Source organism: Jatropha curcas, chromosome 8, assembly GCF_041381405.1.
Source record: "Jatropha curcas cultivar XTBG-Jc1 chromosome 8, XTBG_Jcur_1.0, whole genome shotgun sequence".
In the NCBI taxonomy this organism is placed as follows: domain Eukaryota; kingdom Viridiplantae; phylum Streptophyta; class Magnoliopsida; order Malpighiales; family Euphorbiaceae; genus Jatropha; species Jatropha curcas.
The window spans coordinates 5,976,715-5,994,646 of NC_143158.1; the positions used below are offsets into that span (position 1 = coordinate 5,976,715).

General features: G+C 32.4%; 2 protein-coding genes across 12 annotated transcripts; one reads left to right on the top strand and one right to left on the bottom strand.

Annotated features, from left to right (window-relative positions):
* Positions 1-571: 571 nt before the first annotated feature.
* On the top strand, positions 572-2,560 carry SIP3 (SOS3-interacting protein 3). Its single transcript, XM_012216102.4, has one exon. The coding sequence runs from the start codon at positions 995-997 to the stop codon at positions 2,300-2,302; it is 1,308 nt and encodes a 435-aa protein (XP_012071492.1). The 5' UTR covers positions 572-994; the 3' UTR covers positions 2,303-2,560.
* A 4,474-nt stretch (positions 2,561-7,034) lies between these two features.
* LOC105633499 (AP2/ERF and B3 domain-containing transcription factor At1g50680) lies at positions 7,035-17,086 on the bottom strand. Of its 11 annotated transcripts, none has more exons than XM_037637159.2 (6): positions 16,214-17,085; positions 15,969-16,043; positions 15,845-15,859; positions 15,550-15,740; positions 15,331-15,401; positions 7,035-8,213 (listed from the first exon to the last, which is right to left on the bottom strand). In XM_037637159.2, the coding sequence occupies exons 4-6, from the start codon at positions 15,562-15,564 to the stop codon at positions 7,166-7,168; spliced, it is 1,134 nt and encodes a 377-aa protein (XP_037493087.1). In that variant the 5' UTR covers positions 15,565-15,740; positions 15,845-15,859; positions 15,969-16,043; positions 16,214-17,085; the 3' UTR covers positions 7,035-7,165. The 11 variants fall into 11 exon arrangements, with proteins under 11 accessions (XP_037493087.1, XP_037493086.1, XP_020534711.1 ...); XM_037637158.2 differs by having other exon boundaries at positions 15,969-16,046; XM_020679052.3 differs by having other exon boundaries at positions 15,550-15,859.
* Positions 17,087-17,932: the final 846 nt, after the last annotated feature.

A 17,932-nucleotide genomic window follows, 5' to 3' on the forward strand; every position in this document is an offset into this window, starting at 1 on the left:
TGTAAAATAAATTTACTTATTAACCCTTTCTCAAGTTTCAACCTTTCATCCGCTTCACTTTCTTATCACTTTAAATAGGCAACCAGTAGGGCCCACTTTATACATGATGATGTAATCACTTCCACTTTTTTTTTTATTTTACTTTTCAACTTGTTAGTTATTACTGTCATTATTAGCATACGGTAACAGTAACAAAACCGCGTCGGATTCGGAGATTCCCTCCTGGATTTTTAATCTACCGCCGTCAAAAAGGTCCAATCCAAACATTGTAGGGCCCATGCAGAATTATTTACAATCAAACCAAACAGATATGGAAAAGAACGCAGCCAAAATTCTTTTGTTATTTTATTTCATCTAAAATAATACGCCCGTCCAAACAGAGCGTAAAAGGATAGAATTGGAATGTCACATGCAAAGACAAGGCGGTAAGAAACAGCACCCACTTAAACCCAATAGAAATATCACACGTATACAAAATAGATGACGTAGCAAACTGCACCGGGTCAGGATCATGCCAAGTCCAACCATGTACCTTGTTTTATGACCGTTAGATCAGTTTCTTGACTGGGGAAGTCATGTTAGGGACAGAATAGTAATTAGATTCACTAAACTGGCTATATAACCGCCAGCTATGTGATTAGGCAAGAGGAAATAGAGAACCAAAATCTCAATTCCTTTAGGTGCGGAAAATTTTTTTTGATTAAAAACCCTAATTTTTCTGTTTTTCTTTGTGTGGGGAATGCAGAGAGATGATAGGTTCTCTGCTAACCAAGAGTGAACTGTGTGGCCGTGCAAAGCGGTGGATCGGCGGCAGAAATTGCCACCGGAAACACGTCGAGGACGGGTGAACCTTTTCCAATCCAGCCACACAGATTCTCTTCTATCTGCTTAATTTTTCTTAGATTTATAGTTTCCGTTTCTCACACCTCCAAATCTCATAATTCTCTTTCCTTTGTATATACTTTTTAAATTCTGTTGAGAATCGAATATAAGAATGACAGAAAGAACAAGGGACGGCGGTCACTCGACCTTACTTCACGGCCGGTACGAGCTCGGCCGGATGCTTGGCCATGGCACATTCGCTAAAGTCTACCACGCGCGGAATTTGCAGACGGGGAACAGCGTGGCCATGAAAGTTGTTGGAAAAGAAAAGGTGATAAAAGTAGGAATGATGGAGCAAGTTAAAAGAGAAATTGCAGTTATGAAGATGGTGAAACATCCAAACATCGTCGAATTACATGAAGTCATGGCTAGTAAATCTAAGATCTATTTCGCCATGGAACTCGTTCGAGGCGGTGAGTTGTTTTCCAAAATTGCTAAAGGTCGGTTAAGAGAAGACGTCGCTAGAGTTTATTTTCAACAATTGATCTCCGCCATTGATTTTTGCCATAGTCGCGGCGTTTATCACCGTGATTTGAAACCGGAAAATCTTCTTCTCGATGCAGATGGGAATTTGAAGGTCACTGATTTTGGTCTCAGTGCTTTTTCAGAGCACTTGAAACAAGATGGCCTCTTACATACTACATGTGGCACGCCGGCGTATGTTGCACCGGAGGTGATTGGTAAGAAAGGTTATGATGGAGCTAAAGCAGATCTGTGGTCTTGTGGTGTAATTCTTTATGTACTTCTTGCTGGATTCTTGCCATTTCAAGATGATAATATAGTGTCCATGTATAGAAAGATCTATAGAGGTGACTTCAAATGTCCTCCATGGTTTTCCTCTGAAGCTCGGAGATTAATCACGAAACTTCTTGATCCAAATCCGAGCACTCGAATAACCATTAGCAAGATAATGGATTCCTCTTGGTTTAAAAAATCCGTGCCGAAAAAGGTTAGAACCAAAGAGGAGATGGAATTCGATGCATTTAATGTGGAAAATGGTGATAAATCGAAACAGACAGAGACTCTAAATGCTTTTCATATAATATCTTTATCAGAAGGATTCGATTTGTCACCTTTGTTTGAAGAGAAGAAGAGAGAAGAGAAGGAAGAGCTGAGATTTGCCACGACAAGGCCTGCAAGCAGTGTGATATCGAAATTAGAAGAGGTGGCAAAGGCGGGGAAATTCAGCGTGAAGAAAAGCGAAACGAAAGTGAGGATGCAGGGTCAGGAAAGTGGAAGGAAAGGGAAATTGGCGATTGCTGCTGAGATATTTGCTGTTACGCCGTCGTTTTTGGTGGTGGAGGTGAAGAAGGATAATGGTGACACTCTCGAGTATAACCAATTCTGCAGTAAAGAGCTTAGACCGGCGCTTAAGGATATAGTTTGGACCTCTCCCGCCGATAATCCTACGGTTGCTTGAAGAAGAAATCGGGGAGATTATGAGATTTGGAGGTGGTGGGGTAAACTTAATTAAAATGATTTCTTATTGAATTGTAGTAGTTGTTATTAATTGTTGGTGTTGATAATGTTTGTGAGATTGTTGTTTGGGCCATTAAGATGGAAATTAGAACATGGACAATCTGGTTGTCTTTAAATTTTTAGTTGGTTTGGTTTGTGTGATAATATTAATATGGTGTTTGCGTAGTAGTAAAGAGCATGATCACCATCCATTATTAAATCTTTGTTTCTTTTACATCACCTTTTTAGCTTTAGCTAGTTTTGGCTATTGGTGATAGCTTGAATTTCATTTCTTTTGTCCTTGTAATTTTTAACTGAACAATACGTTATTTCTTCTTTTTTTGAAAATGAACAATACTATGTTTAGTACATGGAATTAGTAATGGATTACGAAATAAAATAATAAGGAATTGGGATCTCATGCATTTTTAATTCTCTCATGCATGATTACATTCTCTATCTATTCTTTGATTTATACTTAACATACCCACATAATTTAATCGTTCAATTATTTCCATAATTATTACTAAAAACTATTAAAAAAAACTATAGTTATGTATAATTTGTCTATAAAATAATTATATAATTTACATAATTAATATGAAACTATGATTTAATTACCATCCAAAATAAATTAATCTCATAATTTACTATCCAATATAAACTAGTGAGTGCAAATGAAATTTCCGTTCAATTTTATCATTTAAAAGTTTATATATAAAAAAAATATATAATGTGGTTTGATTTAGTTTGAAATTTTTTTTTTTTATTATTGAGAGAGAGCGGATTCGCAACTGAATCTATTATCAGTAATGTGCATATAAATATAATTATAGATCCAATCAATTATGTACTAAAATATAAATATAATTACATTTGATGATTATGATTCTAAAATATATATCCAACCCGACTAAAAACTTGATTTTTAAATTTTAAAAGTCAAATCAAATACGTAATTTTTAAAATCACGGTTTCAAATAAGTTCAAAATCGATTTGGATGGTTGCTAGTTTATACATTGGAGCTGCATGCACATGTATACGCACACGCAGAGAGCGGACAAACTTAGGCATGATATTATGTTAGCTAGCAAGGATTGCGTGGCATTATATGATTGGACAAGTACTGAACTGAACTTATTTTTTCGAATTATTGTCCTCTCCTCTATTGTAAAACAGCCGTCAGAAAAAGCTCAACTTGTTCCCACAAGTCGTTTTCCTCCGTCTGTCTAAGGATGCTTTTCGATCGTCCTCAAAAATTAATTATTTCAGTAGCTACTGACTGATTTAACAGCATTTAATTATTAATTATTTTAATATTTTTTTATAAAATATTAAAAATTAATAATTATATAATTTTTTTTATAAAAAGCTATATTACACCTTAAAAGCTAGTTTATTAATGCTTTGTTTGCGAAGAACGGAAGTGAAATAAGGGGTGGAAGTAAAACTGGGGTGAAAAATTTTATTATTCTTTTTCCTCCCAAAATGGAGTGATTGCTCCTCCAATGCAGTGAAAATGAGTGCAACGTAAATTTATTTTACGCCCTCCTTAACATTTTATCTCAAATCAAACAAGAGATTTTAATAATTCAAATAAATTTTTACTCTTTATTTTACATCCATCTAAATAAGGGCTAAACGCTACATTACTGCACAGTAAAAAAAAAAATAATATTTAACATTTTAATTAAAAGCTACTTAGAAAGCTGAACACAACCTTTAACTTCATTTCATTCATTCATAAATATAATCATCTATACATTTAATATAAACAAAATTTAAAATTTATTTATTTTCTAAAATACTCTTGACATAATAATAATTTTAAAAAGCTAGAAGGATCAACAGTTTTGTAATTTAAATTCATTAAATTTGTAAAATTTATTTGAAAATTTCACGTTTTATAGTACAGTTGAGTTTACTTATAGTAAAGAATAAATTTTTTATATCAAATACAAATTTAAATTTAGAAAGTTCGTGAAATTCATTTAGTCCCAACAAAGTAATTTTATCAAAATTTAATTTTCTTTTTGAAAATATCAAAAATTTTAATTTTAGTAGTTAGAAACAAATTTTTTTTCCCTAAAAAAGAATAAATTTAATTTATAGTAAAATTATATGAAATTCATTGACTTTGAATAAATAATTTCTAATTAAAAAAAATTCAGAAGGTTTATGTCGGAATGAGAGAAAACAGTAGATAATGGAATAGTCTGATTGAATTGAAGAAAAGTTAGTTTGATTTTCATGGAACTGAGGCTATGGTGATTCCGATTCATCATCCTCTTTTGATTAGGACATCACACCCATGCCTCTCTGTCTGTGTTAGTGCTTCCAAAAAAAAAAAAAAAAAAAAAATCCCTTATTTTCTTGTTTTTTCATTCCTCCTTTTTTTTTTTTTTTTTTCCTTTTATTAGTTCTTTTACGATGTTTAAAAAATTAGTATTCACTCTTTTAAAGCTACGGTATACAACGATTTTTTGAGTAACTTTTAGCATTTTGACTGGTTAAAACGCTAAATGTTATTTTTTATAATGTTCGGTAACATAGCATTTGAAGTAACTTTTAGAGTTTATGATAGCATTTTATAAAAAGAGTTTTCTTCGGCAAAATTAACTGTTTTGATAACTGTTAGCCGTTTTAGTGGCATTTAGCTGTTAACTGTTTTAGTAGTTTTTCATTAAACGCTTAAAGTTAAACGTTACATGAGTTAATTTTTTACAAAATATTATCTTAATCTCTAAAAGCTAGTTCAAACGCTATGTTACTGAACAGTTCTTTAAGTAACGTGTAGCGGTTTAGCCGGTCAAAATACTAAAATCTACTTAAAAAGTGGTTGCCAAACACAACCTTAACTCACGTAACGTTTAGCTCTTAAGAATTCATAAAAAGATACTAGAACAGCTAACATCTAAATGCTATTAAAACAATTAATAATTACAAAAACAATAAATTTTACTAAACAGACCCCAAATAAAGTTATGAGTATACACTAAGCATAACTTAGTAATAAGTGCATATACAATGTAAACAATATATATGCTACTTTAGAATACCTACTGTTAGAAGAATTTTACTCGAAAATCATCTTCAACCTTTATATATAACTACAAAAATGCCAAAAGAAAGAAGGCATCATTGGAATTAAAATATTAAATTTTGATATGAAAATGCTTGATTGCTTTAGCTGGTCTTTTCTTATATACCAAAAATTATTAGTGTACTTTGTAGCTTTTCCATGCCTTTTCCGGTTTGCCAAGAGCAACTTTCTCGTACAAGGGGAGAGAAAAAACAATAATGAAAGGTTGGTGCGATTCGAGAAATAAGCGCCTAAAAATGCAAAACTCACATTTAACGCATTTTTCTAAAATTGAAATCCATTTCAAATTTTTTAGCTTATACCTTAGACATTAATTGTTGTGTGTTCTGAAAATAAGCGCGTAAAAATGAAAAAAAAAAAAAAATATTAATGTAGATAACTAAACTAGATCGAGGGTATTATAGTCTTTTTTTTCTTTGGCACTCTTTTTAAAATTTTCAAATCAAATAAATTTCTCTATAAAAAAAAAAAAAGAGAGGAGTAACATTATTTTAATTTTTAATTTTGTACACTAAATCATAATAAAGAGTAGTAATTATTGAGTTTATTAATAAAGACAAACAAAAATTATTAATTTCTAATATACACATTAGACAATGCAACGTTCATGGTTTCATTTATTCCTTTGCATCAAGTGGGGAAGGTTCTTAGATTCAGGGGGCTGAGTACCTTGTTGATTCCTTAATTACATTATTGTTAATTTTAATTTATGCATAGAATATGTTGGTGGGGCCATTCAAGTGTCCAGATGGACGATCCAAAATTTTCCAAATACACTAATAATTGTCACTAATAATTCAGAAGACTACAATGATTGATTGGTCAAAACTAACCGACAAGAACTTATGAGTTACGATCGATGTCCAATTTTACAATTTATTATTATTATTATTATCATCGTCGTCGTCATTATTATTATTATTATTATTATTATTATTATTATTATTAATTGGTTGAAATTACATTTTATAAAAAATTTTCTTTTAATTGCACATGGTATTCAGCTTATATTAAAATTAATGGTTTATAAATTTCACTAATTCTCGCGCATTCTCAGAAACAAAGAGACTGACCTGAAAAAAAAAAATTTAAATTATAAAAGATTAAAATTGCAGGTTATAAAAAAAGAAACTCATTCGATTGTTAAAACAATAGCGAAACACGTAAATTTACCCTTATAATTGTGGTAAAAAAATTTGTGACCATCAATTTTTTGTTTTGATATAAAATCACATATGTTAAATATTGTTTATAAATTTTTTTTATCGAATACTTCAATTTGAGGTAATTAAATACTTATTAGATAGTTAAAAAAACTGTAAACATTATTATTATTATTACAAACACTGTATTAATCATTTAATATCCGGCGTATCCTACTATCTTTCACTTAGAAGGCAAACTTTATTCTTCATGAATTGAATCATCCAGAATCAATGTTTAAGAACACTAATATTATAGGTAATTTCTCGCTATAAGAGGTGACTAAGTCAACAATTTCTTTCTTTAAAAATTGAAATTCGCGACAAATCAAATCAAGAAATAAGAAAAAAGAAAAGAAAATTTAAGACAGAAGATTAGTCCAACACAGAAAGAAAATGGTTAGTTTCATAATTTGGTCATACTAAAATATTGGTCAAACTTAAAATTTCAATTATAAAGTATCAAAAAACTCTAAGAAAGCTTGAATTCTATACCTCAAATCAGAACACACATAAGAATCAGATGATCTGAGTACCAAAGAGTCTAAAACTCTTTCTATTTGTATCATCATGTCTTGGCTTGGCTTCCATCAATCTCTCCCCTCTGACATAATCACATACAGCACTTTGACCCAGGTGAAGTTGCAACTCCATTCCCATGGCATCATTTTGGTTGCTAGACTCCATCAACCCAATGCTCCTTTCTACATTGTTTACATCAATCATGTAATACCCTTGACCGACTCTCGAATTTTCCCAGCACTCACATAAGCAAAAAACAATTGTATCATTAGCCTTCAACTGCTTTTCTTTTACGAATCGATTCCAACCCCTTGTAAAGACATAACTTTGACTACTTCTCCAATAACAGTACCGAAACTTCCATAACTTCATGTTCTTGTCATAAAAAGATAGCTGCCCATCGTCCAGTTTGTTGGCACCAACAACATTTCCTTCACTGCTTTCTGAAATACGTGAAAAGAACTTCATGGCGAATTTCTTTGGAATCACAAGTCTATTGAGCTTGCCAACATCGCTTGGCGTGAGCTCCTTCTGAAAAAGTTGTTTGCATGTCAACCTTCTAGTGCTTTGTGTCTTAACTGGCATAAGCTTAAGCTCAGTTTCAACACTTTGCAAGCAAGTCCTTATGAAATCAGCAAATTTTGACTGGTAAGTACCGTCCTTAATCATGTTGATAACTGCTTCAGCACTATAATTACTTTGAAAGTTCGGCTCTTGGACGGTGATGTTGGTCATTGGAAAATTTCTGCGACAATCTCCACTGCGAAGCTTTATTGCTGCACTGTCATAAGCCATCGCTGCATCCTTCTCAGACTTGAAAGTTCCGAGCCAAATACGTTGGTGATTGGCATATATTTGGCAGCCCCAGTTGCCATTTTGATGTGGTACAACACCTCTGAATTTTGAAGTGCAGACATTGCCACCATGCCTCGCACGTTTGCTTGCCTGTAATGGGTACGTGCTGCTGATTGAATCTGAAACTTCTTCAGTCAAAGAAGTTTCACCACTTGAAATGACGCTCATAGTTTCCTTCCCAATCATGTTCCTAAGGATAATTTGTCATAGATAAAAGGTTAGTAAAAGAACAAGAGCAGGATAAAGAAAATGCAAGATATAGAAATAAATTGATAATTTTGATGGTAATTGAATATAAAGAGCTTCAGAGAGAGAGAGAGAGAGAGAGAGAGAGAGAGAGAGAAGTTTTGGTAAAGAGCATGCAAGCAGAATCAAGTTAGGATTTTAAATGAATGGGGGAAAGAGGAAACATGATTCAGCTAGCATACTTCACCTTCTAATTAATAAGCTGACTATGGAAAAATTTTCACATCAATGAGAGTAAGTGAACAAGAATTTTGAGACATCAATTTGCCATAGATACACCTAGTAAAAAAATGAGAAAAAGAAAAGAAAAGAAAAAAAAAAAAGAGTTATGTTTCAGCATATGATTACAGAATAGCCATATGTTAATTAAAATCACTCGTTGTGAATTTTGAGTAGTATGAACTTGAATTATCTAAAAAACATTGAAGAACTAAATTTCTAAATTAAAACACAAGTCAAGAGACATAAAATTCAAAAAACCAAGTAGAATGAAAGATGGTATATATTTCAATACGTCAATGAAAAATCTAGCGTAAAAGATATATGCTTATTTATGTACATGATGAAATTCCTGAAATTATATGCTATGTGCCAACTGCATAAAGCATGAGATCCAACAGAACTGAAATCCTCAGGCTCCTGAATTTACAATTTCAGTGCAGATATATGCCTGACAGAATTGGATTGTGGTCTCAATGATGACACTCGTTCAACATCAAAGCTAAAAAGTGGTCAACATCCCCAAAAACATGGTGAAAGTATCCCTAAAAGATGATATGATATAATTATGGCAGTTACTTATACTTCAGCTGAGAGAATGGCAATGCACACTTTCGATACCATTCAAACAAAGACAAAGGCAGAACTGCACTACCAAGTTCTTACTGCTCGAGCACATAGCTCAACTCAACTATGCCTTAATCTCATACTAATTGGAATTGGCTATATGGATCAATCTCATCAGCTGCACCACGTTTAATGCTAAATCATACTGCAAGGCCATAATAGTAATAATCCACCACTAGCAAGAGAGAAAATAAAAACCACAAAAAGTTGCATTCTAGCACAAGCTCGTTTATAGAATGATGCCACCTCAAATCAGTGTCAAATGATGACTAATGTTGAGGAGCTTATTCAAATGCGTGCCAAAAAGAGGACAGTAGTGCCTGCATCCTTAAGATGCGGGCTAGCAAGCTAATAGAATGAATGTGATCAAGAGCAGTACAATAGATGTCGAACTTCCTCACTCTCCATTCTTAAGAAGTTAGCTTCCTTGCAGCCAAAATACACTTAAGGCATAAGAGAAACGGTTATAGTTCATCCACCTTAAATCTCACAAGGACAGAAAATTTCAAGAACATCCAATCACATTTCTGTGTTTTCCACTGCATTCAAGAGAGAAAAAAATACACATTATACTTGTAAACTATCACAGTCAAGCTAACATGGACCAGCTAAAGTAAAAGAAATGCTGAGAATCAAATATTTAGTCTACTCGGAAGTAATGACTGTTCCTTTAAACAGTAGCATTACCAAGGGAGGGAAGGCTGTATGTTGTAGCAGTTCTTTACCATTCAAATTTTTATTATAATATATTAATAATTCTAAGATGTAATGTACATCAATGAGAAATTGAGAAAATGTTTGAGTGTCATTTAGTATAACAAATAATATAAAAATATACTTAATGTTCTAGAATAAATAAGCTCATCTTGAAAATAAGTATGAAAAGGAAGTAATATGCATCTGACTTGTCTAGCCAGCACAAAAGCCCTGCGGGGTCAAGGGTGATTGAATCAAAGGAATGATAGGAATTAAAACTTTAGATGAAGAAATTACTACAGTTACTCTCCTAATTAGAAGAATGGCTAGGAAGAAAGCAAGCACAGAAGAGAAGTAAATACTACATATCATTCATATCATTATAGGCTGGCATGGGAAGGCACCAGGGAAACCACATGCCTCTGCATCCTTCTTCTAGAACCCTCTTCTCCATCCACCACTGATCAACCACGAATATAACCAAAATAGTAGTTTTATAATGACACTTGATTGAGAGAGAGAAAGGAAAAAGAAGACAGAATGGAATTAATACATAGCCAATCTTCAAGTCTTGAGATTGTGTTGGCATCATGAACTATATATTGTGGCGGCGGATAGAAGTGCCTCTACATTGTGGTCGACTGGTCTCAACAGAGAATTAGATATATGTTACTGAACCCATAGGGAACAAGAAAAGAATTATGTATTGATACTTCTAGTCAATGAAGGTAAGAACACCAATCAAGAGTAGTGTATATTCCGACTTATGCAAGAACTAAAACTGGTACATGTCATGGTTTGTTTTACAATAACAATATTTCAAAAACCATTTACTTAATAAAATGATCACATAGACAACTTATAAATGCGTCTAACTTTTTTTATGACCACAAATTGGAGGTTTCAAAGTTATTACTTATTACCTTTGGTACCATGATGCCCCTCTGAGGCAAAAAATTGATATAAACAAACCTAGACAATTCAAGATTCATGTGGTTCGGAATAAAAAAGTAACATTTGTTTAAACATTTCAACATTGGAAAACAATCCCTTCATAGCATTACATACAGCCATACAAACTCAACAACTTTGTTGAGTCGGTGAGATTTGATTCGTTAACCTAAATAATTCAGATTGGATTGGCTCAATGACTTGATGCAGTAATCCTGTCTCTAAGAAAGGGTTCCCTAAGAGAAAAGATCCGGCTGAAAGAATTGAAAGTAAACATGGGTACAACATCAAAACCCCCAACTTCTTGATTAAAACCACGATAGAGTCTTATATGTTTCAAAATCTAGCAGTAAAGCGTCAAAAAGTTAAATTTTAATTTTATGAGGTTTAAAAAACAAGATATTTGAAAAACAAATATGACTTTTGAACAGCCATTGTACACTAGCAATATTAAAGCCTAGCACTAGAATTACTGTCTGTGCTTCACTTTCTAAGTCTTGCACAACACAAAAGAGCACTCATTAGACATGAACATGGAAGTGCAGTTTCAAATACTTCTTCAACTAAGATATGAGCAGTATCTCACTCCGGTTGCCTATGTAAGTAGGGCTTGACTGAACTTGGATGACAAGTGCATGCAGAATGAATTAACAATTGCCTAAATCCAAAAACTTTGTCCAAAGTTATTCAGCTTCTTTGTTAACGTGTGAAGTTTCAAAGCAGTTTTTACTCCATACTTCTCTTAAACCACCTCGCCTAAGTTTTCAGGTGGCTGGCTTACAAGGTTACAGTTATCCTATTGTGGAAAATCTATCTATATGAATGAAAATGTATCAATAAAAGTGAAGCTCTTATACTGGTAAACTGAGTTAATAGGATAAGCAAACAATCATAGTTTAATAGTTTAGCACAGGCTTTGCACAGATGTACCGCAACATCAATCAATGCATGAAAAGGAGAAAACAGTTTTCAGTCTAATGAAAAATAAAATTCAATGCTATATGGAAGAGCTTGTATGGAGGTTCTTTTTGCCTTTAATTTGTTTTTTCCGTTTTTCACCTCATTTGCTATTCAAAATTGAGTTGAAGAAAAAAGTCATCTAGTTTATAAGTGTTGCACATGTAGTACTCATGCTTTAAGTCTGTCTTTTAACCAGGAGGGGCTGCGGGCAACTGGGCATCCCGTGCGAAAAGACTTCATGAAAGTTGCAATGTTGCATAAGTTCATCATTGACTAAGGCATTTGAGCGCACAAGGCTATAAAACTATGCCTGATCTAAATCTAATTTTCTTTTTTGATCGTGTTTTATGAATCCTATTTAAATCAATATTAGGTAAAACTAGTATTGCTACTAAATCTTACAATTGCCAACGCAAAAATACATGCTCTACCGTTCTACATCTTCATCATGTGTTCAAAATCAATACTTTTATTAATACAAAGGCTTGAACAATATGAAAGGATGGCTTTATTTCAGTGGAAATTAAAAAAAAAAAAAAAAGGGTCAGACTTTGCATTAAGGAAGACAAAAGGTGAAGTGAATGCAGATAAGTCAAATTAAAGTCAAGTTGTTGACTGACACAGGTTAGGATTAGGACTCAGTTGATCTTGACCATGGACATACAGGCTTCAAATTGCAGTTTTTTCTTTTTTTCTTTTTTTTTTTTTTTTTTTTTTGTGTCTTCCTATCTTGAATAACATGCCTAGAAATATACATACACTCCTCGAAAAGAATTTTAGAAGTTTAGTTGCATGTTAAAATCCAAAAATTACAGCAAGACAACTAGTGATTATACACACATGATGTTAGTTAAGATCATGAGTCATGACAAATTGAAAAAGACTGGAAATTATAGAAAAAGTTGGTGAAATTATGTTGGTGAAGTTGTGGTAGTTAACAATCTGGCAACATGATCACTTTCACCTCAATGTTTAACCAGACAAAAGCTCCTATCTATGCCAATATAATTAAGTTAGTGAGATTATTTTTCATATCAAACATTATTTGTTCAAACATGTCTTGTTGTTCCACACCAACAATTTAATTTCCACTAAAGTATTTGGAAATGCAACGGTATTCAGCCTTAAAAATTAATAAAAAGAATACTTATAGAAATTCCTTTGCTGAAATCACATTCAGCTAAATGAATGCTTTTCCTCCAGTCTGTGAGCTGAAGTAACATTAATGTTTTCACCATTTCAATTCGCATCATTTTTCGTTAGCCTTTAATTTACTTTGCTCATCTAACAGATGCATATTGCATAGATAGGTCTTATTGTTCAGTATAGGCTACAACTTGTACCAAAGTTAGTGAATGAAAAATAAGCTGCAATAATGAATATGTAAAGCAAAATCATTCTAGAGAAGCTAAATTAGAAGAGCAAAGGTCTATGGGTTTAAGAAAAAAAAATGGACAGAAAAGTAACGGGAAATTTGAAGAATTGCCTTAACCAAGATTCATGCAAACTCCAGCAGAAGTAGAAGTTCATTGACTCCTTGCGATCCTTTTGGCTCATAATTTCTTCTCATCATAACTAATCATTAAAAGCACTTCAAATGCCTATTTTTCCTCTCAATTTTCCCCCAGAAATCATGCATTGCAAACTTCTTTAAATATCATAAAACATCTTCATAGTCAAGAGACAAAACACACTTCATAGAAAACGTTCTCAAGAGCAACCTAACCCATTGGGAAAATTGGCTAAGATAATCTTAGTAGTCTACACAATCTTTTTGAAAGATTCACCTATACTTCATGCCTTAAAGGGAATTATGCAATTAAAGTTTTCCTATATATGTTACATAAAGTTGAACTTGTTCAACTCATTAAAAAGCAGAATGCTGCATTCTTATATATATGGTTCAATACTCATCAAGAAATAATAGAAGATCTTAATGGCAAAAGCTCTAGACATGCTAGATCATTGAAACAAACACTTCGTACATCCAAGCAACTAATCTAAAACTTACTGCACACGCTAAGAACCAGATGACCATTGGGACTATCTCTATTTGCTTTTGCATATAAAAATATCGTTCTATAACTCTACAACTCCATCAATTAATGCTGACCGATTGTATGAACAAGTTCTCTAGAAAGTAGGAATGAAATTTGTATATCTATATGTTGCAGAACAGTAGAAATATTGGTACCTCATGGAATCCTTCCCAAAGCTAATATGGAGACAAGCAACAAATCATTGCAAAGAAGATGTAAGATGATATGAACTATATAAATGCTCAAAAGTCGAAACTGATCTTTTGGGAATGATGAGCTTCGTCCAGAAAATTATAGATTAGGGCAAACCTAATCTTGTGGCTCTTCAAATCCAAACCCTTTGTCAAATTTTCAATTTTACAAATTTGTCAACTCTCTGTCCACTGTTAATTATACCTTACACATAAAACAATTTGACCAGTTATCAGCTTTCAAATTCTCCAGAATCTCCAGTCACTAAATAGGAAAGAACCTGATTAATTACATAATTCAATCTAAAATGCAAAAACTGCAGATTTATATTTTCATCTGAAAGTCTTAATGCTTGACCCTTGTCTTAGCACCTGAACTAATGTGGTATATGGTTACCTTAGTTCCAACGCAAGTATAAAATCCACATCAGAATTTGATAATGTAAAAGAAGTCAGAAAATGGAGTTAAGGTTATGGTTACAACTGAATAAAAGCTAAATTTCAATTTAACAAGGGATTTGTGAACTTTAAGGAATATATAACGAGGTATCTAGTGATCATAACTAAGTAATATCAATGAAGTGTATTATGATAGACAAGACCTTCTAGTAAGGAATATGACAAAAGAAACAATAAAATGTTTATTTCAATTCCAACTATGACATTTTATAGTTCGCCTCATACTTAGAAACACGAATGTTGTCTTTCTTTTTTTTTTTTTTTTCCTAAAAGAAAAAGTTCCTGAATTAGAAGTGTCATTTATAATAAACCAACTTATAGGCCTAATTCCATAGAGGAAAGGAACCTTTTGGGATAACTATTACCACAGGCCTAGTACTACAACAGTTTCAACATGGGTATAAAACTGTTCACGTGACTCATTGACTAAAAGATGTACCAAATAATTCAACCTAATAAAGATCTCAATACCAATTAGGACAATTTTTTAACCCAAAAAAGCATAACAAAAATTATTAATCCATTCAAACTAAAAACCTTAGATAACATAAATTATATGTCTCTTATTTTGCATGCAAATTAACTGAAATGTCTATATATTACTGAAAGCAATTCTTCCAGAACTGATATCAAGTTTAGGACAGAGAAACATGAACCCATCAATTTTAATTATTAGTTAAGCTAAACCAATTTCTTACTAACCTTTCTTTTAATGGGTTATCTTCTTTTAAAGAAGCTGATATAGGAAAATATCAAATAGGCCCAAAATCTGATAAAAAAGAAGCAAATAAGAACAAAGTACTAATTTTCTAAATCTAGCACAAAAACCATTAATGGGAACACATAAAATAAGAAGAAGAAATCGAAGGCAATTCAGATTTTGTAATTAAACAAAAACTGAAAAAATGAAACCTGTTACCTGAAACGCAGAAAATAGGAGCAGAAGCAGTTTCGTGCCTCCCAAAAAACAAAACAAATCAAAAAGTGCTGCTGTAGAAAACAAAATTAAGAAAGATGAAAGTTTTAGTGCTTTAAATAATGAAACATAAGGTGCTTGACAAAGAGAAAGATCTTGCACAAAAGGAAACAAAATAAAAATAGGAGAAAAATTAGCTGAAAAAAAATATCAATTACTAACCTGTGAACATGGCATTTAAATTCCCACCAAGAAAAACTTCCCTCATAGCTTTAGAATAGTGCATAACTGCCCAGAAAAGGAAACAAGAAATTCTTTCCATTTTTGGACCTTTTTTTTCTTCTAGAAAGTAGAGTCCATTAGAACACCTGAAAGCTACTGCACTTTCCTTGAGGGAAACATCGTTATAATATCTAAAATAATCAGCAAAAATAGAAAAATCAAGTTATATTATGGAAAACCCACTTGAGTTTAGACCCAAAGAGACCCAAATCACGAGCCAAAATAGTCCCTTTACCTTGCATGCCCATGGCTGTCGAAAACAAAGAACATGAAGAAGAAGAAGAAGAAGAAGAAGAAGAAGAGTAGCTAAAAGGTACAAAAAAAACAAAGTTTAAAATAATATTTAGATTCGAAAATACCGTTTTCCGTTAAAAATTGAACAGTAACCTGGCGGTACTTCTTCAAAGAACACACACACATGGTCCTTTGTTCCGCTACTACCAAAGAAAAGAGAGGACCACGAAAAATCACGCTTGCAAGCTTCACAAGTTTTTTAAATATAAATATTTTTTTTTCTTAAACTTAAACAGACAAGTGGGTTAATTTTTCTATCTACTTTTTAATAGTATAAAAATAAATCAAGAAATGACTGAAAAGAGCTCACCTGTCCGAGTGATCAATTTGCTAACATTCTTCGTCATTGCCAACCAGAAACACTATCCATATACATATATAATATTATATTATTGTGTTAAACTTTTAAATTCCTTTAATTTTCACCATTAGAAGAGTCACAAAGATGGAGGATGAGGAGATCATGAACCCTTGCGATGGGGATATGGATATGGACGATATATCTTTGCGTGTCAAAAAGGCTGCAACTTTATGAGCTTTAACTCTTTGATAAGCTCAAAAGACCGAAAAACAGACATCTGGAAGATATGACTGTTCATATAGATAAATATTGCGGAAAAAAAGAGAGTGGCTTTTTATCTATTTATTATATATCAAGAAAATATCTGATTTATTGAATACAACAGAAAAGGGAAAAAGAAGAAGAGAAACACAAGTAAAAAATGGAAGATGACAGAAGAGAGGTGAGCACACATCACTACAATGGTATGGCCTCATACAATTGCCTGCGTGTGCTCACTCTCTTCTGTCAGTCTCTCTCAGTAATGTTTCTCTTTTGCTTTTGCTCGACATTAATAACAAGAAGCAAGCTTGGGTCTTTTCTTTTGTTATTGAATCAGATCTGAAACTTCGCAAATACCTATTTTGGGAAACAACAAAAGCAAATTATATTCATACCCAATGTCTAGGGTTTGCTTTGCATCCCAATAAATAATCAACCAGAAAGAAATCAAGAAACCAAGAAATAAATAAATAAATCTACAATAACCCATTTCCTGTCTTGGCTTTCTGTCCAAAACAAACAAAGAAAGAGAGAGTTTTTCTCTGCAACAAGTGTGGGATAGATATAAAAATATATTGGAGAGAGATTGGAGCGTTGGGACCCTTCCTTCTTTTGGGTGCAAGTGGGTTTTGTTTACTCAGTGGAATGACTTGAGCTTGGAATAAGTCCGTCCACTAGAGGAACAGTAAACAAAGCACAGTGGGAGAGAAGAGGAGAGGATGATGCCACCTGGAAAGTACTTGTGGAGGGGATTGACTTTTGGGTTTGGTAATTAAATTTTAATTACGGCTGTAAGAGATTTAGAGCCGTAGATGATGACGAATTCGTGATCATGGAGAGTGGGGTCATATGTCGCTCTGTGGATTGGTACTGGATGGGAAATCTGATTGCGCCAAATATGGGAGACAGAAGACTTCCATCTATATATATATATATATATATATATATGTCTCATTTTCATAAAATAAAAAGGAAAAATTCACTCCTACTCATTTGATGCTATGAATTCGTGATCTATTATAATTAATTACATAATTAATAATTAATTAATTACATAATTTACTTGATAATAAATAATTTACCAATTGTATTCATTTATCTTTATTTCTTATAATATACTTGACATAATAATTTAACAAAAATAATTAACAAACACCAATTATATTATGTCTAATGACTAAAAAATATGAACTTTTGCCTTTTTAATAATTTTGGCCAATTTTTTTAATTGCTACAATTGATACCGTGAAATAATTTTTTCTTAATAATTGTGGCCTCTATCCATTAATCGTTAATACTATGTTGATGTGGGCATTAGTAAGACCCTCGACATGCCATGTCACTTACTGACTGTAAATTTGCAAGGTATAATTGTTAAAAAAATTGGTCAAAATTATTAAAAAGACTAAAATCATAAGTTTTTTAGTTAATTTCAAAAATAAAAGTGATAATTTTTTTAGTCATTCG